Source organism: Physeter macrocephalus, chromosome 2 (assembly GCF_002837175.3).
Source record: "Physeter macrocephalus isolate SW-GA chromosome 2, ASM283717v5, whole genome shotgun sequence".
Taxonomy (NCBI): Eukaryota; Metazoa; Chordata; class Mammalia; order Artiodactyla; family Physeteridae; genus Physeter; species Physeter macrocephalus.
This window is the reverse complement of record NC_041215.1, coordinates 7,072,944-7,099,038: the sequence shown is the minus strand read 5'-3', so window position 1 is coordinate 7,099,038 and position 26,095 is coordinate 7,072,944. Positions and strand designations below refer to the sequence as shown.

Genomic DNA, 26,095 nt, shown 5'->3' with positions numbered 1-26,095 from the left:
CCAAGGACAGCCAGCAGCTGGGCACTCAGCCCGTCTTGAATTTCAACTCTGCCGCTTCCTGGCTGAGGTATCTTATCCAAAGTTCCCGTGAGAGTGTTAGTTTCCTCTGCTGCGAAATGGGCAATGGAAATGGACAGTGACTAAGCACTGCTAGGTGGAATGCCTTATCTGTGGTATTATAGGGGGCAGGTTTCCAGAGTTCCAAGTCTAGAGATCCCAGAAATGCAAATGCCCCACCTGCTACCATCCCAGTGACCAAGTTTCAGTCCGCTGATGGGTGTTGAGAATGTTGGCAGGTCTATCTAGGGAGTGGACCTTTCTGAGGGCTTGTACTGGCCAGAGAGCGCAGATGTCTAGAGGAAGGCAGGTGGGCAGAGTCTGGTTCCACTCTCTGCCCGTCCCCCATGAAGTAGAAATGCAGGATGATTTGGGGCATCCTGGGTGGATGTAAGAGAGATTCTGGTCAATTTCAGAGGCTCCAAGTTTATTAAAGTATGAAGTGCCCAAGGAGGTGCAAAAAGAAAATTCCGAGTCAAAAGTATTTAGAAAATTAGTTTCGGGACTTCCCTGATGGCACAGGGGTTAAGAATCCTCCTGCCCATGCAGGGGACACGGGTTCGAGCCCTGGTCCGGGAAGATCCCACATGCCGTGGAGCAACTAAGCCCGTGCGCCACAACTACTGAGCCCACGTGCCTAGAGCCCGTGCTCCACAATAAGAGAAGCCACCGCAATGAGAAGCCTGCGCACCGCAACGAAGAGTAGCCCCCACTCGCAGCAACTAGAGAAAGCCCGTGCACAGCAACGAAGACCCAACGCAGCCCCCCCACCAAAAAATAAAATAAATAAATAAATAAACAAACAAATAAAATATTAAAGAAAATTAGTTTCGTGGCAAGTGTATGCTGTAAATGTACATAAAAAGGCAACCAGATTCCCTGGTCAGCCACACACAGAGACCCTTGACTGTTGTCTGCCCCCAGATAAGAACCAACAATCAGACCTCAAAGACCAACCTCCCAAGGATGCTGCCACTCTTGGGGAAATAAAGTGGCTGTGACAATTAAAAGTAGGCTTGGCTAAGAACCAAAACCAGAGGGACTTCCCTGGCGGTCCAGTGGTTAAGACTTCACCTTCCAATACAGGGGGTGTGGGTTCGATCCCCGGTCTGGGAGCTGAGATCCCACATGCCTCGTGGCCAAAAAACCAAAACATAAAACAGAAGCAATATTGTAACAAATGCAATAAAGACTTTAAAACAAAGGTGGCCAAAAAACCAAGACATAAAACAGAAGCAATATTGTAACAAATGCAATAAAGACTTTAAAACAAAGAAAGAAAAAAAAAGAACCAAAACCAGAGTCAGAAAAAAAGCACAGAAAAGGCAGTGGAGGGGAACCTCTATTGCCACAAGAGATCCACCCCCGGCGCTGAGAAAAATGGCCTGAGATCAAACAGCTCTGAAGGTGCCCTTCTTGGGCCTCATGGATTCAGCTGCGACTGAATCTTCTTTAGCTATGCAACCAGACCATTTAGAAAAGTAGTTTACCTAAGGAAGGGTCCGAAGGAAGTCCAGGCTTTAGAAGAATAAGCTCCCTAAATAAAAAATACCGCACCCATTTAAAGGGGAAAACCCTGTAAGCTTGCAAAGGCTAAAAGTTTATAGCTAGTCTGCTCTTTGGGGAAAACAGCAATTTTCTCAAACGGCTACTATCTGCCAACATCATGTCACAGCTTCAGACATCAGTATCACAAGAGTCAGGGATAAAGTTGCCTTAGTTAGAGTCAGTAACTTCCAGGAAAGGCTTCAGTTTTCATTAATTTGGGGATAAGACTGAAACAAGGTGATCCTGTCTTGCAATTTATATAAAGGTGCAAAGTGCTCTTTCCTCCCCTGCTGACTAAGATGTGATGTGTATGCCTTCCTTGTGATGGGGGAGGGCAAGGTGTCAGCTTTGTTCCCACAGAGGGCAAAAATTATGGCATATTTTAAAAGTTGCAAATTTTCAAAGTAACACTTTTTTTTTGGAGAATCTATTTTAATTAATTAATTAATTAATTTTTGGCTGTGTTGGGTCTTCGTTGCTGCGTGCGGGCTTTCTTTAGTTACAGCAAGCAGGGGCTACTCTTTGTTGTGGTGTGCCGGCTTCTCATTGCAGTGGCTTCTCTTGTTGTGGAGCATGGGTTCTAGGTACGCGGGCTTCAGTAGTTGTGGCTCACGGACTTATTTGCTCCGCAGCATGTGGGATCTTCCCGGACCAGGGCTTGAACCCGTGTCCCCTGCATTGGCAGGTGTATTCTTAACCACTGTGCCACCAGGGAAGCCCCAAAGTAACACTTTTAACATGAAAAAAAATCACACTGCAATGTAATTGTGCTATTTATAAGCTAATCACAGAATTTAGAAAAGACTCTAATTACTGGCATATTCAAGTTTAAAGGTGCATGAAGAAAGCCTCTCAGTCCCGCCAGTAGGCCTGGCCAATGATCAAATGCTGAAATCTAAAAGTCAAACCCAGCCCCAAGCATCTATAGCCCTCTTGAAATGAGCCTTGATGGCAAGCTTTGGACATGTGGATAGATTGTTTTTCAACTTCGTTTACTTCCTCAACTTTATTGCTTTGTCATATTTGTAAACCCTTTAAGGAAAAAAGAAGTCTTCAGGGTATGACAGTTGAGCTGGCACCTCTCCAAGTGTCACTTTCCTTAGTGTAAAAGGGAAATAATGTTACGACCACCTTACCTAGCAGAGGCAGGTGCTATTTGCTTCCCCTTTTGGTTCTGCTACTAGTATGAACCCTGCCTAACCCAACTGTTCCTGGAAGAGGGTCCCTGCTCACTTCATCTCTTCTTAGTCAAAGTGCCTTCACATCTCTCCGAGCCTCAACTTCCCCTCCGTGAAACGGGTTTGAGGGTGTCACTTTACTGTGCCACCTCCATCTGCCCTCAGCCTGTCACAGACCCAGGCATAGAATACTAGTCAAGGGTAGCTTTTCGTCTGGGAGCTGGCAGTTTCCACACACGGAGCTCTGGCCCCACCAACCTGCAGTGCAGCTAAGATCCTAGGGCTTTCCCGAGCATGGACTACAACTCCCAGCATGCATCGAGCCCCTCCAAATCTCGCGTGAAATGACTCGGCTTCTGGAGACTATCGGGAAGGCTGTGGGCCGGCAGCCTGTGGTCCCTCCCTGTTTGGTGTCTGGGGCCTTCTGTGTCGCTACGGGCACAGCGCCGCTCACACCATGGCTGGGGTCCCGAATGCGCCACAGCCTCTCGAGAGACGTGGGTCCTCGGAGCCTCTTTAGTGCCGGAGCTCGGGCCGCAGGCGGCTCTGCAGAGGCGGAAAAACAGAACCTCTGGAATGGATGGACTCTTCCCGAGCAGCTTTGCTAATTTGCAGCAGCTGGACAACGCTCCTCTTTAATACCTGTCAGCACTCCCGAGAGGCGTGGGTCCTCGGAGCCTCTTTAGTGCCGGAGCTCGGGCCGCAGGCGGCTCCGCGGCGGCGGAAAAACAGGTAACCAGATGAGCCGGACCGGACCCTCCTTGGGGCTCGGTCCTCCGCCGGTAAGGAGGGGCGTGCCCCCGTCCCCTCCACCGAGGCCCTGGCCCTCGTGGTGCCTCTCTCCTCTCCCCTTACTCAGGCTCAGATCTTTGCCGGAACGCTCCGTGCATCTCTCGCCCCGCCTTCTGGGGTCGCCCCGTGGGGTTTCTCTGTGATGATGCCCCCGCAGCCCCGGCACCGGGCTTCGCCTCTACTTTACCAGGCCGGCCTTGTCCTGGACCCTCCATTTCTCGCCCTTACCTCCCAAGCCTCCTACTTGCCTTGCCCCGGGGAACTTTCGGCTTGTGCCAGGCCCTGGCCCTAATCGCCTTAATCTTTCTTAGCTTCGCCGGGTGGAAGAGGCCGTTGAGCCAGCCCAGGCGTTTCACATCCTGGTGGCATTGTCCTCTATCTTGTGAAGGAGAAGTCAGAGCTCTGCGGGGGAGGGAGGAGGGGACGAGCACTGGGAAGTGGAAGGGGAGGTGTCTGGTCGGAATGCTGCCTGGACCCCGAGGATGGCCGACTTTGGTTTCTGCGATACTCTTCAATGAGGAACTAACGATTTTGCCTTCTGAGCTTCATCAGGATAGAGGGGGCAGTGTAGCAAGCTGAAAAGCAAGTAACTTGGCTTTCTCGGAGCTTTGTTTGAACTCCCCTGTAAAATGGAGATGAAACTACCTGCCTTACAGATGGGCCACTTGTCTGTAACCTTGGACAAACCACTTCTGCTTTTTAGTTTCCTTTTCTTTAAATTGGGGGTAAACAATGCCTGCTTTGCAAGGGTTGCTGCAAGGGTTAAAACACAAGATAAGTGTTGTATAAAACCCTTAAGAATATCAGTCAGTACTAGCAGCAAGGGTTGAATTTACCCACTGTGGTTCCCTAGTCCCTTGCTGTGGGTCAGGTTATTTGGACCCTGAGCCCTAACTTATTTAAAAACGAAATGAGTATAGTATCTCTCGCAAAATTGTTACAGGAAATACATGAAGGTACAAGAAGGTGTTTGGCAGACTCTGAAGGGCTGTGCCAATGCTGGTTGTTTGTTGTTCTCAGAACCTCTGGAATGGATGGACTCTTCCTGAGCAGCTTTGCTAACTTGCAGCAGCTGAACAATGTTCCTCATTAATATCTGTGTGTCAGCATAATCGTCACATCATTTCACTCTGGTAAGGTGACCTTTTCACAGTGTATGGTGTCTTTGTCATATCACAGGTGTTAAGATCAGTGACAGGTACAGAGAGACCTTTGACTTTATCCTTTTTTTTCTCCCTCGGCATGTTTGTCCCTCTTTTGTGCGTGTTTCAACCTGGTAACCAAGCCATAAAACTCTGTGTGCCTGTCAAAAGAACAGCATTGGAGCTATTCTTTGGTGTTCACTGTAAGAAAATGCCCTTTGTTGTTTTTATTAGGTGGCAGGGACTCAGCTCTGAATTCTGTATAGAAAAAGCACCTGGATCCCAGTCTTTCAATGGCTTCGAGACAACCAGAAGTGCCTGGTAAACTTAATTCTTTTTGGTAAAGTTATGTTTTGCCCTTAACATTTTAAGCTAGACAGAAACTACTTTTTCTGAACCACATATTAATAGTAACTCTCTGCCACCAGGAGAGTATTTAGACTTAATAGATTGGCATCATTTAAATATTATCTTACTAACCACCCAGCCAGGGTGTGAACCCAAAAATCTAACTTGAAAGAGAACAGTTATTTCACTTAAGGGTATGACAGATTTGTCACTTTCCTATGTATCAAATAAAAATTTAGAATAAGCTGCGTAGTTCTTAAACCAAAATGATTAAACTCACCCCCTTTTTTTGTGAGGAGGAGATAGGAGGGTGGGAGGAATGAAAGTTTGGGCAAAAAGGCACCAGCCTGATTTCAAGGCACATTGAACTTAGTCATGAAAATGCTCACTGCAACATTTAGTGAGTCCTGGGTCTGTACAGGGTGATAATTTCTGGGTTAGTGAAGTCATTGATTCCTCCTTGGACTGTTTTAGTGGGAAGGGCTAGTGATTTTTAAAATCTGAATCACTCAATTTTTGATTCTCAGTGAAGTATAGATGATAGTGCCTGTCTCTCAGGTTTGCTGTGAAGATCAAACATAAAATACATGAAAATGTGAGTTAAAAGTTAACGATGAATATACATTTACTGCCGAGAAAATTTTTTGGTCTCTATTTGTGGGAATTTATCTCCCAGTAAATATTAGCCGACTTTATTATTATTCTTAGGAAGGCTATTGGGATGGCTCTTGGGATGAGTCTTTAAGATGTTTCTGAAATTGCTCTCAAGTTAAGTGGAGTCACAGGAGTCTCCCTTGTGTCTCCCGATAAGGATCCATCTCTAGTCTCTAACTTCATCAACTTGTGTTTTAGTTTGTCTTTCATTGTCGTTGTGATGACTGTAAACTCCCTGTAAGCATCCTGGCCGCAGGGTTGCATGCATTAGGTTAATGCTTGTAGTGTGGGGAGCATGGAGTGTTGCGTGGAGGGTGTGAGAGCTGGCTGAGATCTGTGTTCCAGCCCCCACCTCACACTTGCTAGCGGAGTGTTGCTTAAGATCTATGCCTCAGGTTCCTGAGCTGGAAAAGGGGAAGAATATCTGCTTAATGAGGATTAGGAAAGATGAGGGATGTAAGTTCCTGGCAAGGAAGGGTACTTGGTAATTATTATTTGCTTGTGTGTTTGTTTTAATTGAGATAATTCACATACCATACAATTCAGCCATTTAAAATGAACAGTATAGTGATTTTTAGTATATTCACAAGGTTGTGCAACCATCACCACTGTCTAATTCCAGAACATCTTCCTCACCCCCAAAAGAAAACCTTGTCCCTTTAGTAGTCACTCCTGTGGCTCCTCCCTCCCCCCAGGTCCTGGCAACTACTAATCCTCTTTCTGTTTCTATGGATTTGTTAGTAATTGTTATTAATAATAATAATGGTAACTGCTTGGCCCTCTTGTTGTTTACATGGAATGTCTTTGCTGGTTTTGGACTTATTGCCAAACAGGTTCATGTCTTAGAGAGTGTGATTATGTAATTATAGCAACAGGATAATGTCACACTTGAAGGCAGGATCTGGACGTTAGTTCTGCTCTGAAAGGATCAGCAAACAAACAAAATGAACTTTGCTCCCTGGTCTGGCAGAGCTGAGTGTGCCCTTGAGGTGGGGACCCTGCGTCACTGGGGCATTCCGCCAGTCCGTTCCGGTGGACAGGAATGGCAGGATCAGCTGGCAGTGCTTTGTGAGAACCGTTGTCAGTAGTTTCTGTGATGGAAATTGGCGCTGCCATTTAAGTCATATAGAAAATTGGAAACTGTTCTAGATGCTGCTGGACAGCATATTATTTGACATATTTCTTGTCATGGTGCTCTTGTTTTCTTAGGTGAGGTAGTAAAGACAGAAGATTTGCCACCTCTGGGCCTTCATTTCCTCATGTATAAACTGGGAACAAGATTTCATGTTGTTTTTTTTTTTTTTTGGCCATGAGGCTTGTGGGACTTTAGTTCCCCCAACCAGGGATTGAACCCTGGCCCTCAGCAGTGAAAGCGTGGAGTCCTAACCACTAGACTGCCATATCCTCAATTTTGCCTGAGTTGAGAGTCTTGGGATTGCCACGGGCTTCTGTGGCCTAAAGAGTACAAGCTTTGAAATCAGATTCGTTTGGGTTTTGATTCCTTACTGCACTTTGAAGTTATGTGACCTTGCTCAGGTAAATTGAAATTGAACTTTGGTTTCCTAATCCATAAAAATGGATTAGGGCTGCTGTGTGGGTTAAGTGGAGAATCCAGTGTCAGGCAGAGAGGAAGGAATTTGTAGTTACCTTACCTTGACTGGATTAGCTCTTCCAGAATGAGCTATTCTTGCTCTGTCCCAGAATAAGAGTGTTTCAGAGCTTTCCTGCCTACAGATTAATTTAAAGCTACTGGTATGTTCAGCTGATGAACCCATCCTGACAGGTGTGTCTGTTCTTAGCTCTTGAGCCTAGTGGGCCTCTAGGCAAGATGTCCCTGCCCATCGGGATGTACCGCCGGGCATTCAGCTATGATGATGCCCTCGAGGACCCTACGCCCATGACTCCTCCTCCATCGGACATGGGCAGCATCCCCTGGAAGCCAGTGATTCCAGAGCGCAAGTATCAGCACCTCGCCAAGGTATCTGACCCCGCTGACTGCCGTTGGCAGGCCCAACCCCTTCGTTCTCCTTCCTCTGCTCCAGAAGCGGTCAGCGGCTCCTGACACCCATAGAATTGGGCAGCCACCAATCCCTATATATGTTATGTTTTCTGTAGAGTTGGTAGGCCTTTTTTCCTTTATAACTCAAAACTAGAATGGCTGTGTCTTCTACCTGAAACACAACCTCCCCATCCCCTCCCCTCCCCATCCTCCCCACCCTCGTTTCCACAGTATTAAATCCAAGCTCCTTAGTCTTAGTCTGGCTCTGCATGGTCTAGGTCCTGTGTGTGCTCCCTCCCCTCCGAATCCACCCCCCACCCCCCGTGATCCAACCATGCAAGTTACCTAAGATTTCTTGTACTTAATAGGGTATTTGATGCCTCTAAGTCTTTGCTTCTCGCTGCTCCGATTGCCTGGAATGTTCACAGTCCCCATCCTATCCTCGTACTTCATCTGCCTGACAAATGGCATCCTTTAAGTCTTAGCTCAACCATCTCTTCTGTGATTTTCCTCCGTCCTCCCAATAAGACTATCACCCCTCCTTTTGAGGTCTCCAGTGTACTGTGGACCCCTGTTACAATCCCTGTGTTACTTCATTGCCCTCCATTAGCTTCCTGGGGGCAGGGGCCATGTCTGATTCGTACTCCATCTACAGTATCTAGCAGAGGACTTGGCATAAAGTAGATTGCAAAAAGGTGCTCATTGAGTGATTAAAAATTGGCTCTTTCCTGAACATATGCTGTGCTTTTCCTCATGCTGTTCCTCCTGCCTCAGATGCCCTTCCCCACTGCCATCCTGTGTGAGAGCTGCCTCCTTTGTAAGGCCCTCCTGACATGCACACACATGCACACACATACCTTGTTACACACTGATCTGCTCTCACAGCCCTTTTGTGCAGTTGGGCTTCATGGGTTCTGACATGCTTGTTGCAGGCTTGTTTCTGAAGCCTGTGCTTTCTGACTGCAGGGACTGTGTCTCTTTCGCCTCTGACTTTCCAACCACCAAGAATGCCAGAAAGGTGGTCCTGTTGCCTGAATAAGCTAGGCCCACCCAGTTCAGATGAATCCTTTTAAGCTGCAGCTGTAGTTTCGCTGCACTTTGAGCTGTGTGACAGCTAGGTCCTGACAGCAAGTACCAGTAAGCAGCTGTCTAAGCAGACCTGGGTGTGAGCCACCTAACAGTCTGTGCACCAGCTGTGAGCTTGGGCTTCACCCCTGAGCCACAGTGTCTCTGTGTGAGAGTTGAAAATACTTTGTCATGGAGGTGCCGTGGGGATTAAATAAAAGAGGACTGGAGGGACTTCCCTGGTGGCGCAGTGGTTAAGAATCCGCCTTCCAGGCTTCCCTGGTGGCGCAGTGGTTGAGAGTCCGCCTGCCGATGCAGGGGACATGGGTTTGTGCCCCGGTCCGGGAAGATCCCACATGCCACGGCACGGAGCGGCTGGGCCCGTGAGCCATGGCCGCTGAGCCTGTGCGTCCGGAGCCTGTGCTCCGCAACAGGAGAGGCCACAACAGTGAGAGGCCCGCGTAGCAACTAAGCCCGTGTGCCACAACTACGGAGCCTGCGCTCTAGAGCCCGAGAACCACAACTACTGAGCCCACGCACCTAGAGCCCGTGCTCTGCAACAAGAGAAGCCACCGCAATGGGAAGCCCGTGCACTGCAATGAAGAGTAGCCCCCGCTAGCCGCAGCTAGAGAAAGCCCGCGCGCAGCAACGAAGTCCCAACGCAGCCAAAAATAAATAAATAAAATAAATAAATTTATTTAAAAAAAAAAAAAGAGGACTGAAAGGCCTGGCACATATTTGGTGTGGAGCTGATATTGTGACTCCTGGCTCCCGGCTTACCTTCCCTTGGCAGAGCTGTATGTGATCCTTCCTTTCTAATGAGTGTAGTGTCCCTCCCACCCCTCCCCCGCCCCCATTAAGCTCTCAGAACAGGGCACTCCTTGCTATGAAAGTGTCCCCTACAGCTCTGGGGGAAGTTCCCTATATCAGTTATCTACTGAAATCTGACCCAGTCAGTTGTTGAGGTGGAAACATTTTGTGTAAAAAGTACTGGCAGTACTAGGGGGAAAGGACCCCAGCAGCCTGCCTGTGATGCCAAATCAGCAGACTCAAGGGACCGGAGCAGAAAAGAAGCAAGGCTCCTGATAGTGCTTGGGAGGGCAGCCCACCACCCTCTTCATTTACGAAGGCTGCCGCTTGCTTCTCTAAGCAAAGAATGGGCTTCCAGTTTTCTGCTGTGTCCCAGCTGGAACAGCTGACAGTTTGGAACAACTGGCCTTTCTAAGGAGAGCTCAACTTGACTCATTACATGCATTCTTTTGTTTGTCCTAACTATCCATGCCCTAGGCATCCATGTCCCAATGGTCAGCCGTCTTCCAAGTGAGAAAGCAGAGGTTCAAGTTTTGCTCGAGTAAGGTCACAGCTGAAGAGTTTAAATCCTGTTTTGTAACAGGGATACAACATTTCAATACTTCCTTCTTCTCCCCTCCTTTCTGACCATCTTTCTTCTCAATTCCTTTGGAGAAGTGGAGAACAAAGAGTAAACCCAGTCCTCTGCTTCCAATTAGTCCTGAGCACGGTGACAGGTGTTTAGATTAAGGAAGGCAGCATGCTCCAGCTCTCTCATGTTAAAGCTGAGGAGCTACGTAGACTTTCTGGTTTGTTTTAAAAGACTGTTATTGAACCCTTAGAACAGTGGTCCTCGAAGTGCGGTCTCAGGGACCAGCAGCGTCAGCATCACTTGGTAATTTGTTAGAAACAAAATTCTTGAGCCCTACTGAATCAGCTCTGGGTTGGGGCCCGGCAGTCTGGTTAACAAGCCCTCCAGGGGATTCTGGTGCTTGGCAAAATTTGAGAGCCACTTAGCGAATGCAGTGATTAATTAAGCAAAAGCGGGCTCGGGTGCTTGGTACACGGTCAATGCTTGGTAATAGTTGTTTCTTCTGTATCCTTAGGGGCATAGTGTGTTTTGGACAGACATAGTCTGGAAAGATAATAGAGCTCAGAGCTTCCAATTCTGGCTCTCCCACTTTTATAAATACAGGTTATTCGTATAATGTCATATCTTTTGTCACTATGGATAATACGTATCTAACTGGGTGTGGACAACCAAGCCCCCCTTCACATATTTCCTCCTGTATCTGATTACTCCCAGAGGAGTAAGCTGAGGTGTGCGACTCCCTTGTCTGGCTCAGGTGCCTCCTTGCCCCTTTTGAACAGGTGGAGGAAGGAGAGGCCAGCGTCTCATCCCGTGCCCAGCCATCGGCCATTGATGGTGCGGACAAGGTCCCCGTGGTGAAGGCTAAAGCTACCCATGTCATCATGAGTTCTCTGATCACAAGTAAGCACTCTGCGCTCTCAGAATAGAGTGAACTGGGGGTGGGGAAGAGTTTAGGCTTCCTACAACTAGCTGGGGGGGTTCTGCAGACACACTGGCCTTAACCTGTCCAAACCCAGCCCGGCAGAGGTCAGTCTGGCTGCTGAGTCATCACCAATGTTGAAGCTCCATTTAGGTGGAAGGCTTGCCCAGCGTTAAGCATCTCAGTTGATTTAGGTGCACTCCCGCTGCTTCGTTGCTACAGCCTTATTTTCCCATATCCATCAGCGTGACCTTGGGCAAGTTACTTAACTATTGAGGCTGTTTCCTCCTCCGTGAGGTGGGGAATCTGGCCGGCAGGTGGAGGGGAGGATTAGATGGCACCAGTGCTCAGTGGCCACGAGCGGCTGCTGACACTGTCTCAAGCTCTGCTGGAGAAGGAGACACACTGAGACATCTCCCACTGCCCCTGCGCTTATTTTTTTTAAATTAAATGGCTCAAAGTTGTTTCTCTTCCTGGATCTTGAGGCAAGATTGCTGCCTCAAGTGTCTTTGGTCATAAGAATGTGTGATTTGTGGTCCTGATAAGACTGGAAACAAGAGAGCTTGAATTAAAAAAAAAAAATCTTACAAGTTAACTAAACTTGTTGGTTCCGGAGGGCCCTTCTAGTTGCTTCTAGTGGGAAGTTAACAATTATTAGATATACAGCTCTGCTTGTCAGCAGCAGCCTCTGCCAGGGGCAGGGCACGTAGAGGTTCTCTTTAGTTGGCTCAGTTTTGATGTCGGAAGCCCTTGTTTATCTGCTCTGGAGGGCATCAGTTAGTCTTGGGCAATTTCTGAAGAACTCACCCAGGAACCAAAAGTCCAAACTCTTACTTGGACTTTTTCTTATTCACACATAAATGCACCGTGTGAATCAGCAGCTACTGCTTGTATTTTGTAAGCTTGAGAACGTGTCCTGGCAGTGTTAGGAAGCTTAGTCGTTGTTCTTTTAGAACAGTGTAACTTCTTTATTTTAAATAGAGTTTACTAACAGTATAGAACATTATAGCGCCCCAGTATATATTACTATCACTCAGATACTTATTTGGCTTAGTCATTTCCACATATATGCATATTTTTATATAATTGCAGATATAATAGACAAACCATTCTATCAATATTTTTTTCAATTAATATTACGATGAACTTTTCATGTTGCTGTAGTCATAAATTTAAAAAAAAAGCTGCATTTAAAATCCTGGTATTTTAAATACCAGGTACCGTATTCATTAAATCCTTTCCTGCTTTTAAAATTTTCAAGTGACTACCTGGCAAGACTGGAAAACACCTTTATACATTTTGTGTGTGTGTGTGTGTGTGTGTGTGTGTGTGTGTGTGTGTGTGTTTGTGTGTGTTTCCTTTGCTTCTATTTCTGTTGGAAATAAACTAGATCCTGGTATTTTAAATACCAGGTACCGTATTCATTAAATCCTTTCCTGCTTTTAAAATTTTCAAGTGACTACCTGGCAAGACTGGAAAACACCTTTATACATTTTGTGTGTGTGTGTGTGTGTGTGTGTGTGTGTGTGTGTGTGTGTGTGTGTGTTTCCTTTGCTTCTATTTCTGTTGGAAATAAACTAGTCCCTTAGAAGGGGAATGACTAAGTCATAAAGGACATCTGACATCTGGACTTTTGGTCCTCAGCTGCCACATTCTTGTACATGGGGGTGTATTACATAGTGTGTGTACAGATTAAGCAAAAATTCCACTGTCAGTCATTCCCAGGTGTAACTGACACTGATGACAAGATAATCGGGTCAGACTGCCCTGATAGTGAGTTGAGTCTGCCTGCTGTGCCAGGCACTGTGGTGGGCAGTTTCACACACAGGAAACATTGGATCGGTAGACCTTGGTTAGTTCAAGGCACATTCTCTCTGGTTGGGATCCAATTGCTACTTTGGTGCCGTCTGGCCTAAATGTGGCCCATTTCTCTTTGGTGAAGATCGTAAAGAGGGTGGTGAGTATCTCTGAGGAAACTTTATATTTGGAGAACTTGCACTGTTTCTGAATGTCAGCTGCCTTCTCCATGTTGCATTTCTGAATAAAAGAAAATGTCCTAGGGTATAAATGAGAGGAAGGTAAGGAGTGTTTCCCTGGAGGTTATCAGGCTGTCCCTTTAGGAGTAACCTGCTCTTTAGCTTGGTGTAAGGGAAGGCTTCTTTCTGCTTAGGCTTCATGTGGGGCTCAGAATTCCTGCTACGATGCCTGTCTGGGAGAGCTCTCCTTTTCGGATGGCCAGTGTGTATGCTCTTGCTCCCGGGGAGAACAGTGGGTATCTGTGTTCACCTCCCCCAGTTTGTGAGGGGAGAGGGGGATGGGCATGACTGTCATCTCCTCTGTTCCCAGAACAGACCCAGGAGAGCATTCAGCGTTTTGAGCAACAGGCAGGGCTGAGAGATGCTGGCTACACACCCCACAAGGGCCTCACCACCGAGGAGACCAAGTACCTTCGAGTGGCAGAAGCACTCCACGTAAGCTTGTTTCTTAGGAACTTTTAAAAAACAAAACCCTCATCGTTCACAGCTTGAGGTGTGGCTGTGGTTTTGAAGTTACCAGCTCAGCTAGTTGGGGGTGTGGAGAGTGGTGGAAAGAGGCTTGAGCGAGGAATTTAGAGCAGGTTTAGTCCCCCTTGTGGTCGCACTTTCTAGCTGAAAGCTCCCGGGCTCTTAGCCTCGTAGTTTCTGCTTATCCATCTATAAAGCTTACTGTTTCCCTTACTTCTGGTTCAGAGGGTCAGATGAGATTCTGAGCTTGCACAGGTGATATGTGGGAGCATGTTTTGAACAGCAAAGGCAGCGTGGGTCACTGTGTACCAGCGTGATCGACTCTGAGGGCCAGAAATGGGAGTCAGGCAACCTCAGCAGAGGGAACGCTGGCTAGAAAGGAATGTTATGCTCTATGTTTAATTTTTTAAAAATTAAAATAAATATAGAATTGGGATGTTTTTGCTTTCATTTTAAAAATTAGAACGAATGGAGAATTTTCAGTAAGGTTAATAATGACCAAATAATTGTATGAATAAAATAAAATAGTTTCAAATGATTTTCTTTCAGGGAATATCACTTTATACTTAATAGTTCTTTTAAGATTTATCAAGCACTCATGCTCACTTCATCTTCTTATTAATCCTCTGACATAGATACTATTATCCATGTTTTATAAATGAAGAAACTGAGGTCCAGGGTTATGTATTTAACCAGTCACAGTACCTGAAATCAAGTCTCCTGATGCCCTATTTCCTATTGGTTTTCCTCCATATTCCAGAGTTGCCTGAGAATCTGGCTCCCGAAGGGGCTCACAAGGAGGATCATGATATACAATACATGGAGGAGGAATAGTTGGGGGTTAGTGGCCTGTGGGCAGGGTTATGAGACGTTGTGGATGGCTGCATTTTGTAATGAGCATCCCGGATGATGTTTGCACACTAAACTTAAAACCGCTGCTGTGGTGGGTCAGGGTTGGCTTGGTGTCCAGCTTAAGCTCTCAGACAAGACAGATCCTTCCGGAGAGGGGCACTGTCAGCCTTTGACACTGAGAACTTTCCAGGGTAGGTGTCAGTCTGAATTCCATTTGCACAGTTCACCCCATATAATGGTGGAACTGAAACTGGCCCACCTTCTGCATCTTGGCCATAGGAGTAGAACCTGAGGATGGCTGAAATGCCAGCTCACGTAACTTGATATGTTAAGTGTTGAGAAAATTCATCACGGTCATTTGTTTGAAGTATAGCCTGGGCTGAGCATTGGTGTACTAGACACGGAGCACCGAGACCGTATGGAAGCCTTGACCTAGGAGCAGTGAGAAGTAGGCTTGTCTCCCCTGCTAGACTGCTGGTCTGTCTGTTAGATGTCTGTTTACAATGCTGAGGGCAGCCGGAGTGACTGATTATGGGAGGGAAGGGCTGCACAGAGGGAGCGTTTAGCTGGAGGGGTTAGCGGCCGAGTCTTGGCGCTGAGAGGCTGGGGATGGCGGGGTGTGCGCGCGTTAGGAGCGGCAAAGAGGGCAGTTGAGGAACGCCCGCCACTGGGGTTCTGGCTCGTCCACTTATTGGCTGGTCAGTGTGGGACAGTCGAAAGCTCTGGTGTGGAATTAGTACAGAGATGTTCGAGATATGCTGTAGAATGGATACATTTTTTTAAAAGATGGAACTCTATCTAGTATGGCAGAATCAAAGGAATATCTTCCTATAATCCAAAACTATTCCACCTATTAATGTTTCCTTTTGCCTGAAGTTAGTGTGAACCAGGTTGTTTATACCCAAACTTAGCTGTTTTGTCTTTGCTGTGATTTTTAAAAAGCCTCTCTTCTTACCCATCTGAGCAGAAACTAAAGCTCCAGAGCGGAGAGATAACAAGAGAGGAGAAGCAGCCGGCCTCCACCCAGTCCACCCCAAGCAGCAGCCCTCACTCGTCCCCTAAGCAGAAGCCCAGGTGAGCCCTTCCTGCGACCCCCACAACCCAGCAGCCATGGGCTAAAGCAAAGCTAGTGCCACGTCCAACACTGGGAGGTCAGCCTGTGGCTTCCGAGCCAGGAGGGGGAGCTGACAGTCCCTAGTCTTGGCGTGGGACACTTCTAGAGGTGTAGGAAGAGGATGTGTTATCATTTCATTCTTTCTCTTCCAGAGGCTGGTTCACTTCTGGTTCTTCCACAGCCTTACCTGGCCCCAATCTTAGCACCATGGATTCTGGAAGCGGGGAAAAAGACAGAAGCTCGGCAGATAAATGGAGCCTCTTTGGACCAAGATCCCTCCAGAAGTCTGATTCAGGTAAGGCAGCCCCTTCACAAAAGAGAGCAGTGTGGCGGGCATTTTACCATGTATGTTGGTAGCTGCTTACTAATTTTGAAATCGTTTGCTCTGTGGTTTACTTCTGTAGGAGGTTTTGCCATCCAGGCCTACAAAGGAGCCCAGAAGCCTTCTCCAATGGAACTGATTCGCACGCAGGCCACCCGAATGGCCGAGGATCCAGCAGTGTTCAAGCCACCCAAAATGGACATCCCAGTGATAGAAGGAAAGAAACAGCTGCCGCGGGCCCACAATCTAAAACCACGGGACTTGAATGTTCTCACACCCACTGGCTTCTAGAGCTCTTTCTGTTCCAGGGACTCTGGAGAGAGGTGTCTTGAGCCCAGCTTCCCTTTACCTTGGCTCTGACATAGGAAAAGTTTTGTTTTCTCTTTTTAAAAATCTCTCAAACTGAGGCTAGAGCTAGAGACATAATTGGTTTTTGAGAAACATTAGTGCAAAGCTTGTCCTTGTGTGGAAGAAGCCATTTTGTACTGCTTTAATTTAAAGTTAGACTAAACCTCAGCAGTGATGTATGGGGACCTCATTACCTATTTTTGTATCATTTACCCTACACAAGAACTTTGATCATTACTTTTACTAGGTAAATAATATTTGTGTTGTTCCAAAACCGAGGCTTCTTGATTCCTTTACCACTGTCCATGTGTGCATGGACAAATCACTGCATAGAGGCGTTCACTGACTAGTTTAGACGACTTTGGCCCTCTTGGCTGTGCTGGCACTGTGTGCTCCATCCTTGTCAGTTATGGGGACCCAGGATCTGTTTGAGATCTGGGTATAGTTAAGAGCCAGCCTTGGCAGGGATCCCCTCTGTTTTCTGCTGAAACCGGAATCTCCTTGCTTTTTGGTAGACCTCATGGATCACTTTATCCTGCAGCCAGTTCTTACTGTAGTACCTCTTGGGCCAGTGCTGTTGGAGGGGTGCTTCTCTTTTGTGTGTCACAGAACAAACAAACACTAGCCTTACATATCCTTTGTTGCACTTTAAAGTGAGATTAATTTAACTCCCATTTTTGGTTGAAAACTTCCTAAGGGAGAAAATCCAGTCTACTGGTTTGGTATAGATAAATGGATGTTAAACTTTCTTAAAGGAGGCAGCAACTGCAGTCCAAGTATAGTCTTGTGGTTCATACGAAACTAGTGTCACGCTATTTTGAGTTTCTTGTTCAGGCCAGGGCCTGAAAAATTTTTTCCTGGGAGGTGGAAGAATTAAAAAATTTTTTGTATGCAATCATTTTCCCCCCAAATGAGCCTCATACCTTTATAAACAGGTACCTCACTGAGGAAAGGGACGAGGGGAACCACCTTTTCATTTCTCCTCACTGTGTACATGTTCAATCATTGTCGTGAACACTGTCTGAAATTCCTGCTGTCTTTTGCTTTGGACAGTATGGTGTCTACACAAGGAGCTGAGCTGACCTTCCCACAGAGATGCCCTGGAGTCTAAAATGATCAGAACAGTTAATTTATTTGTGTCTTCTGTTATGCTTGTATCTCTTAACTTGTTTTGACAATAAAAATCCTTACTACTTTCTCAGATGTGGATGGACCTTTTTTTTGGTTCTGTTAAAGAGTAGTTATTCTATTCTGCCTGCTCGCAGTCATGAAAGCTAAGCATGATAAACTTGGTATTTTGAAAAACCATTGCCTTTTTATTGTATGCTGTTAACATCAGATTTTTTGTAACACACTCAATCCTTTTGTTTCTACCCCCTTCATTACATTAGATCTTAACAGACTAGCCACAAAGTCAAATTCATAGGCAATATCACAGGTCCAATATAGGATGTTTGTTTTCCATTAGGGAGAAACAAATATGTCTTTTGAAACAGGTTGTCAGTACCTTGAATGACATAACATTGATGTCTAGAATTTGTTCAGCACACGGATTCTTTTTTCACATCTCGAAATGTTAAACATATAGTGCATATAGTATTACCTGTTTCAAAAAAAGTATAGATAAATAATTTATTAAAAAATATATACACCTCATATATTTAAGCCATATCTGAGAACAGGCTAGGATAGGATTATAAAAAAAAAGATATTTACTAAACAGAAAGTTATTATAGCCTACAGTTAAATAAGATAGGTTTGGTCCTATAAGATTTTAAACTACTTTTTATACTTTTAGAACTTCCAAGTAGTTTGAGATGGAGTTCAGGAGGTATTCTTGGCGTTCAGTGCTTAGAAGGACCTCAGGGTCTGCTCCAGGCCTGTGGAGAGGCGCCTGCGTCGGGGTTCAGGTCTGCGGCATAGAAAAGCAGGAGCTTCAACAGGTGCACCTTGTCTTGGAGCTGCGGGACGAGCGGCTCCCCCAGCATGTGGACCAGGCGGCTGCGGAAGGCCTCGATCTGTTTCTCCACGTCCACCACTGTGATGTCATCTCCTTGCTGGGGCTTGGGCTTAATCCTTTTGATTATTAAGTCTTTTCGATCGATCACCGAACTCCGTAAGTGCTCTGCAAGAGGGAAAAAGTCAGCGGAACTGTTCTGAACTGCGTTTTATTCCTTTATGACTTGGGAAGATGAAGTCCAATTTTGGTAGGTAGGGCCTAGGCAAAGACTTGTTGATGAGTTACTAGGATACAAGTCAAAGGGCATGTGTGTATCTGTGGTAACTCCATTTCCAGTCCTTTGTTCTTGGTTCTCTCTGGACCTCAAGTTTTATGTATTAAAAAAAAATGTATTTCAAAGTCATTTTTATTTTTTTCAGAGTAGTACATGCTTTGTTTAAGAAAATCAAATTCTACTCAAAGGCTTTTGTCCCCTGTGACCGTTCTCCCCCAGTAGCTCAGTGAAATAGAGCACATTTCCCTGCTTAAAACCCTCCAGATACTTGCCTTTGCTTTCAGCGGCCAAACTCCACATTGTTCTGTGGCCCAGCCTGCCTGCCAGTCTCCTGTAGTCCTGCTCTCCTTCTTACTACCCGGATCTTACCTCCAGTTCTTGAAGCAAGCTCTTCCTGCATCATGGCGTTTGCACTTGTTCTCTCTACCTGGACTGCTTTTCCCCTAGACCTTTGCATGCTTACCTCCTTCTCATCCTTTGGGACTCAGCTAAGAGGCCCTCCCTGACCAGAGTGAGCTGCTTCCCTCGTTTCCCCAGTGTTCCTCTTTATCACAGCACCTGATTTATTTATTGGGTTGCACTCACCAAAACTATAATTGTTTTTGTTGGCTTGTTCACTGTCAGGCACTGTCACTGCAGCTAGAACGTCAGTCCATGAGGGCTGGGCCCAAGGCTCTGCCTCTGACGTCATGCACTGGGAAAGGGGTGTACATCCTCATCTCTTCCATGTTCTTGCTGACCACCAGAGAATAACCAGACAACCCCAATTGTGGGGCATTCTACAAAATAACTGCCCTGGACCCTTCAAAAATGTACATATTATGAGAGACAAGTAAAGGCTGGGAGACTGAAGAGCATAACAACCAAGTACAACGTGTGATGTTTGAATCCTGGCCCAAGGCAAAACTGAACACCTATAAAGGATATTACAGGCACATATTAGATAATATTCAATCAAGGATAAAATGAGTGGGATGTTGAATAGTGGTTATGTAGGGGAATATTCGTATTCTTAAGCTGAAGTATTTAAGCATGAAGGATTATGACAGTGCAACTTACTCTTAACTGGTTCAGCAAAAAAAAGAAAAAGAAAAAAGCATATAGATGGATCAATAGATAGACCAAATGTGGCAAAATGTTAACAGCTTATGAATCAAGGTAAAGGTTATATCGGTGTGCATCGTACTACGCTTTAAACTTTTCCGTAAGTCCAAAAATAAAATACTGGGGGAAAGTACAAAGGTCTAAAGGTATCTCATCCCAAATCCATAACTCAGTCCCAGCAAGGTTCTGGAAGTGTGCGGAATTGAGGGTAAGGAGCTCAAGGTCACATATAAGGCAAATGAAGTGAGAAGAGCCCTGCAGCCCTTCTGACTCCCAGGTGCGCCAGAGGCCACAACAGTATCATTTTCTCCATCTCATTTATAAAATGGGGGTAATGGCACCTTCATTAACAGGGTTATTAGAAGGACTGAAGTACAGTGTCCAGAAATTTGGGAAACATAGAATAAACTGAAAAGAAAGTACAATAAATACACTGTAGAGTATCCAAAAAGTCTGGAAACATAGGAGGTGAAGCTGCCTTGGGATGTCATTACAGGGCCCTTTCAACATTCAATCAACAAACATTTACAGTGAGCACCTACTCTGTCTGTGGAACTGGGCTAGACTCCGGGGATGCAGTGGGAACGGAGCCTTGGACCCAGCCCTCATGGACTGACGTTCTAGCTGCAGTGACAGTGCCTGACAGTGAACAAGCCAACAAAAACAATTATAGTTTTGGTGAGTGCAACCCAATAAATAAATCAGGTGCTGTGATAAAGAGGAACACTGGGGAAACGAGGGAAGCAGCTCACTCTGGTCAGGGAGGGCCTCTTAGCTGAGTCCCAAAGGATGAGAAGGAGGTAAGCATGCAAAGGTCTAGGGGAAAAGCAGTCCAGGTAGAGAGAACAAGTGCAAACGCCATGATGCAGGAAGAGCTTGTTTCAAGAACTGGAGGTAAGATCCGGGTAGTAAGAAGGAGAGCAGGACTACAGGAGACTGGCAGGCAGGCTGGGCCACAGAACAATGTGGAGTTTGGCCGCTGAAAGCAAAGGCAAGTATCTGGAGGGTTTTAAGCAGGGAAATGTGCTCTATTTCACTGAGCTACTGGGGGAGAACGGTCACAGGGGGACAAAAGCCTTTGAGTAGAATTAGATTTTCTTAAACAAAGCATGTACTACTCTGAAAAAAATAAAAATGACTTTGAAAAGAAAGAATTGGCTGAATAGAGTGGGATAGGGAACATGTGGGTTAGGAGCAAGAAGAATTTGGAATTTATTAATACAGGAAATTCAAAGAAGCAAAGGGCAGTGCCCACCTAACCACCATCCAAGGGGAGGAAGTCTTGGCCAGTGGACTTGAACCATTCTGGTCCAGTTGGCAAGGCCTTGGATTTTATGCTTCAGTAGAGGAGAGTTCTTACATTGGAGGTTCTTGTGATTATTGTGTGAGGTGATTTATGTAAAGGGTTTATTTGGCACAAGGCCTGGCTCAAGATATTCTGGCTGGTAGTATTATTAGTTCCTGGATCAACACTAGGATCAGCTACTATTATTTTATCATCATCATCATCACTACAGGAATCTCCAATCTACCAGTCACACTGAGCTCTTTATCTTCTCTGCAGATCTTCCATTTATGTCCACGTCAGTACTGGCAGAACCCTGGGCGTCACCCTTTAGCCTCGGTCACCCATGCCCTGTCACACTGATCTCCAAAGTGCTTCTGATCCGTCACTGCCTTTCCCACTGCACCACCCACACCCTTGTCACCATTATCCCTCCCCTGACCTCTTTGGTCCTCGGCCAAACTATTTATCACACATCAGGCAGAGTGACCTTACTTAAAACCACTTGTGATGGGTTCCCTTCACTCTGGAATCAAGGTGAAATTCCTTAACATGAACTCCCTAACAGGAGGGCCCTTCACACCTGCTCCTGTCTAGTACCGTGGTCTCGTTTCGTGCTATTCCCCCCTTGCTCACTGTATCCTAGTCCTACCAGTTTGCTCTATGTTCCTTGGACTCTTTAAGCAACTTCTTGTCTCAAGGCCCTTGGACATGCTGTTTCTTCTTTCTGGGAAACTTTTCCCTCCCTACTCGCCTGGCTAACACTGGTACTTCATATCTCAGCCCAAGTATCACTTCTTCAGGGAGGCCTTCCTGGGTTCCTCCATAAACAGTTCAAGTCCTGTTTTGTGCACTTGTACTTTCCTTCACAGCATTTATTTTCATTGCAATTATATGTTACTTGGATGGTGGTTTGTTTAGGGTCAATCTCTTTACTAGACAGTTAAGCTCTAGGAGGGCAGGGGCCATGTTGGTCTCATTCATTGAAGTTTTCCCAATGAGCCAGGCACAGAGGAGGCATTCAGTAAATATTTGTTGCCTGGATGAATGTATGAACTTAACTGATCTTGCCTGAGTCTGCTTTTCTCCCCTCTGTGGACAGGGCTCCTTGCAGGAAGGCTGTGTGTGAGACTCTCCTTGGAGTGAACAGGTGTCTGACTTCCCCATAGCCCTAAGTGGTCCAGCAGAGCGGAATTCAGGAAAAGCATGCATTTCATTCATTTAAATACTATATGTTTAAATTCCTAGAATTCATAGTTTCAAAATATGAGGTTCTAATTATTCATAAGCATCAGGAAAACTCACGGCATATGGCAATTCATAATTTTGCCGAGGCTCAGACTTGAGTTGCATGGTTGTGAAACTGGGGTGTGGGGGACTGATTCTCTCAGCCAGAGAATGTGAGCTCAGCTGACAGCCCAGCATCCACCTCTCAGTGGGGCTACTCTGCCCTCTACAGAAACATTTACAATATGTGGGGCTTCAAGATATACTTCTCCCCAGGGTCAAGGGTAGATACAAAAGTAATTTAACCATGTATAGAGAGTTTAGAAAGTGGGGGGTCGGAAATTCCTTAGAATCTCACCTTCTAATCTCACCCAGTGATTTCATAGAAAATTAATTCCTTCCAGTGTGCTTTCACCTTATACAGACTTTGGCAACAGACCTGGCTCTGCATTTACTTTCCTCTCAGCCTTTGTTTTCCCATCTGTGAAAGGGGGATGGTACTCACCTTCACAGGGTTACTGGGTTAGATAAGTCAGTGCATGTGCATTTACCTATGCTCCCTTCCTCTCTTCCTCCATGCTAAGAGGTTCCCATAAACATAGGGCGAGCTTAGGCTCCCCAACCTCTTCCCTTCTTCCCCCGCCCTTGGAGCTGGACAACTCCGGCCGACCTCAAAACGCACTCAACAATTGTCCTCAGCCCACTTGAAGAGGACAGAGATGACTAAGGAGCCCTCACGGTAAAATGCCTACTGACAAGGACACCGACCATTTCAGGGAACCATTCAGCTGTGTTCTTTGTAGTTCTTTGTAGGACTCTGTTTTCAAACTACTGGTTCTAAATATTTTTTTCTCCTTCGTAACTCCTGGTCTCCAAAGAAGCTGGAAAGGACCTTAAGGATAAAATAGCATCGGAACACACCCCGTTTATTCTTGGTCAATATACACTGGTCTGAGGCCTTCCTCTCCTTTATTCAAGGCAGAAGAATATTCTGTAATAAAAGGAGATCCCATGTCCATCTTAAATCACTATTGCCCATGACCCAGGTGTGTTCCCCGGGACGCAAAACAGAAATGAACAAGAAGTGTTAAAGGTGAACTTTAAGCAAAACCGAGCTGCTTTAATATTAAACTTTCATCTAGATCTCCAAAAGAAACAATTACATAAACCTCCATGAGGCATGGAATTTGCCTTTGGGGCTTTGTTCTGAGAAGGAAATGTACCTTTCTTTGAGCGTGTTAAAAAATGCACAAACCACACAATTACATGTCGTGGCCTTGACAATGCTCTCTCTTATGTTTTAGTTACGGGCGCCTGAAACAGAGAAGACCCTTGTAGCCTACTCCTGGCCAGATGACAGGCAGCTAACACTGACTGAGCACTTTCTACTTTTATCTCACGTCCACTAGCAATCAGTCTTGGCAAGTTATGTATTACCATCCCCGTTCTATAGAAGGAAGAAACTGAGGTCTAGAGACATAAAGTTAGCTGCCCAATGCAGAGTAGGTGATGGAGTTGGGATTTAAACCCAGACATTCTGTCTTAAATCCAGTGCTTTTTAAAATGTTTCTGTAACAGCTTCCTCAATTCCAGGCCCAAGAGGGTGTAAGGACCATCTTATCTTCCCAAGTGCCATTACTGAGCTAAAATCAACCTCAATATGATCATGGCAGGTAAATTATGTATGTATGTATATATGTGTGTGTGTGTGTGTGTGTGTGTGTGTGTGTGTGTGTGTGTGTATATATATGCATTTTCCCCCCTTACTTATGGAGAATAAGTTGGACATTGTGCCCCTCAATACTTCAGAATGGATTTCCTAAGACCAATGATATTTACTTTCATAAGCCAGGATAATTATAAAAAAATATGAAACTTAATATTAACACAATACTATTATATAATCTACTTAAAATTTACCAATTGTCCCAATAATGCACATTATAACTTCTTTGTTCCTGGTTCAGGATCCCATCCAGGATCATGTTTTACGTTTAATATTCATGTGCTTTAGTTTGTTTTTAATCTGGAACAGTTCTTCAGTCTTTCTTTGTTTTTAAGGCATTGTGACTTTTGAAAGTACAGGCCAGCTACTTTGTAAAAGCCCTTCAATCTGGGTTTGTCTGATGCTTCCTTCTGATTAGATTCAGGTCATGAATTTTTGGCAAGAACACTACATAAGTGATGAGGTGTCCCTCTCAGGGTATCACTTCAAGAGGCATGTCAGTTTTCTCTCCTGAAAACTTACTATCTTTCCTTATGTAATTAATAATTACATTAGTTTCCCCAGGGACCACATTAATCCTTGGCTAATCAAATCATTCTTATTTGAAGCAGCTATTCCATCATTATCCTTGTCAATATTTGCCCCCTGAGTATTAATTAGTCTAACTTTTCCATATCCTCACGGATCACTGGCTTTGCCTGTGACTAGAGCAGAGCCACTTTCACAGACTTAAGAGTGTCTTACATCTTTTGCAAGATGTACATTTTTACTTCGCCACTGATTTGCTCTGTATTTGCATCATATTGATGGATATTAACAATGTCCGAGTCAGTGAGCAATCAACCCAACAAAGACGCTGCAGTGATAGGCCAGGGAAAGATGCCAGGGCCAAATCAGGTCATTACTAAATCCTTCTCATGTTAGGATGACTTTTGTTTACCTGCACATCCTAATAATTGTGAGGACCACTGTAGTATCTGCCATAACAAAAATACTATGTGAATTCTTCTGTTTCACAGCAATGATTCCAGCTATGTCCTTCCTGTTCCTTACAGTTACACCAAGGAACAATGATTTACTGAACCTAACAAATTAGAGTCCCTTATGTAACTTTAATTCATAATAATGTCCACTGTGAGACTCCCACATCATCTGGTTTGTGACCAAATTCTCCTTACCTCTTAAAACATGTTGGTAACTGGATAACAGAAACTGTAGATGCTCAACCAGTTCATCCCATGTCTGCCACTGGGTTTTATCCGACTGCAGAGATAGTAAAAGCAATTGGTAATAAATGCCTTCCTCAGTTAGAGGTTTTGTACAGTTTTCAAGTCACTTTTACATAATGCTCAAGGATTAAGGAAAAGGTGTTCTAGGCCTGGAACTGAAATAGGGAAAAATGTACCTGACACTTGAGCAGTGATGTGGAATTGTTCAGAAAATAGAGGGCCTGGGCCAGAGACAAGGGCAGGCGGGTGGGTGTCTCACAGCTGTGGAGGAATATGATTTCCAGCACTTTGCAGCGCAGAAGGTGGCTCTCCATGGTAGTAAAGAACATCTCTCTGTGTGGAGAAGAGATAGAGTTCACCATCACAATTATTGTTTCACGGAACATATACCACAACTCTCCCTGAACACTCTAACCTTTGCCCTAATCCAGAGAAAGCTAAGAAGGAATACAGTGAAGGCCTACAAAATCACAAAGCTTGTGGACAGGGCAGAAATGGATTTGTTCATGAATTAGCAACTGTCAGAAGGAGGGAAAGTCTTTGATATTTGAAAAAGACTAGTTTAGGACACATTAAGAAGAATTATATCATACCGTAACCAAGAGAATTAATCATGAGATTACATATTTCTGAATGGCCATAATGTGCCAGGTACTGTTTGGCAGAAACAAGGAATAGTAAGAGAAATAAAAGAGGATATTGCTCTCAAAAACCTGATAGTCGAACAAGGGCAAGAAGCATGCAACCGGAACCTACATAAAGCGCAGGGCAAGTGTACACGTATGCGAGTTGCCTGTGGTGCTCTAGAGACACAGAGAAGAGAGCACGTTTGGTCAGGGGGCTGGAAGCAGCCTTCGTATGGAGGAGGTGGCGCTGCTGATGGTGGTCTAGGAGTAAAGAAGACCCGAAGCAGGAGGCATTTCAGTGCAGGCATAAACATGGGTAAAAACAAAGAAGTAAAAGTCATAGCTGGGGGGCTTCCCTGGTGGCGCAGTGGTTGCGCGTCCGCCTGCCGATGCAGGGGACGAGGGTTCGCGCCCCGGTCTGGGAGGATCCCACGTGCCGCG

The 26,095-nt window shown here is 45.5% G+C and overlaps 2 protein-coding genes across 5 annotated transcripts in view; one reads left to right on the top strand and one right to left on the bottom strand.

Annotated features, from left to right (window-relative positions):
* Window positions 1-3,434: 3,434 nt before the first annotated feature.
* On the top strand, window positions 3,435-17,429 carry KIAA1191 (KIAA1191 ortholog). 3 transcript variants are annotated; one of them, XM_007103174.4, is made up of 9 exons: window positions 3,435-3,515; window positions 4,596-4,708; window positions 4,952-5,038; window positions 7,519-7,697; window positions 10,944-11,064; window positions 13,430-13,554; window positions 15,407-15,513; window positions 15,706-15,848; window positions 15,958-17,429. In XM_007103174.4, exons 3-9 carry the CDS (start codon window positions 5,011-5,013, stop codon window positions 16,164-16,166), a joined length of 912 nt encoding a protein of 303 aa, XP_007103236.2. In that variant the 5' UTR covers window positions 3,435-3,515; window positions 4,596-4,708; window positions 4,952-5,010; the 3' UTR covers window positions 16,167-17,429. The 3 variants fall into 3 exon arrangements, with proteins under 3 accessions (XP_007103236.2, XP_054935875.1, XP_054935877.1); XM_055079900.1 differs by having other exon boundaries at window positions 4,519-4,708; XM_055079902.1 differs by lacking the exons at window positions 3,435-3,515; window positions 4,952-5,038.
* A 109-nt stretch (window positions 17,430-17,538) lies between these two features.
* The window catches only part of SIMC1 (SUMO interacting motifs containing 1), a 102,280-nt gene continuing 93,723 nt past the window's right edge, over window positions 17,539-26,095 (bottom strand). For both annotated transcript variants that reach the window (XM_024116291.3, XM_028497731.2), the window contains exons 8-10: window positions 25,205-25,361; window positions 24,978-25,062; window positions 17,539-18,348 (exon numbers count right to left, since the gene is read on the bottom strand). In XM_024116291.3, coding sequence (XP_023972059.1) covers window positions 18,086-18,348; window positions 24,978-25,062; window positions 25,205-25,361 — 505 coding nt within the window. In that variant the 3' untranslated portion in view covers window positions 17,539-18,085. The remainder of the gene's footprint in view (window positions 18,349-24,977; window positions 25,063-25,204; window positions 25,362-26,095) is intronic.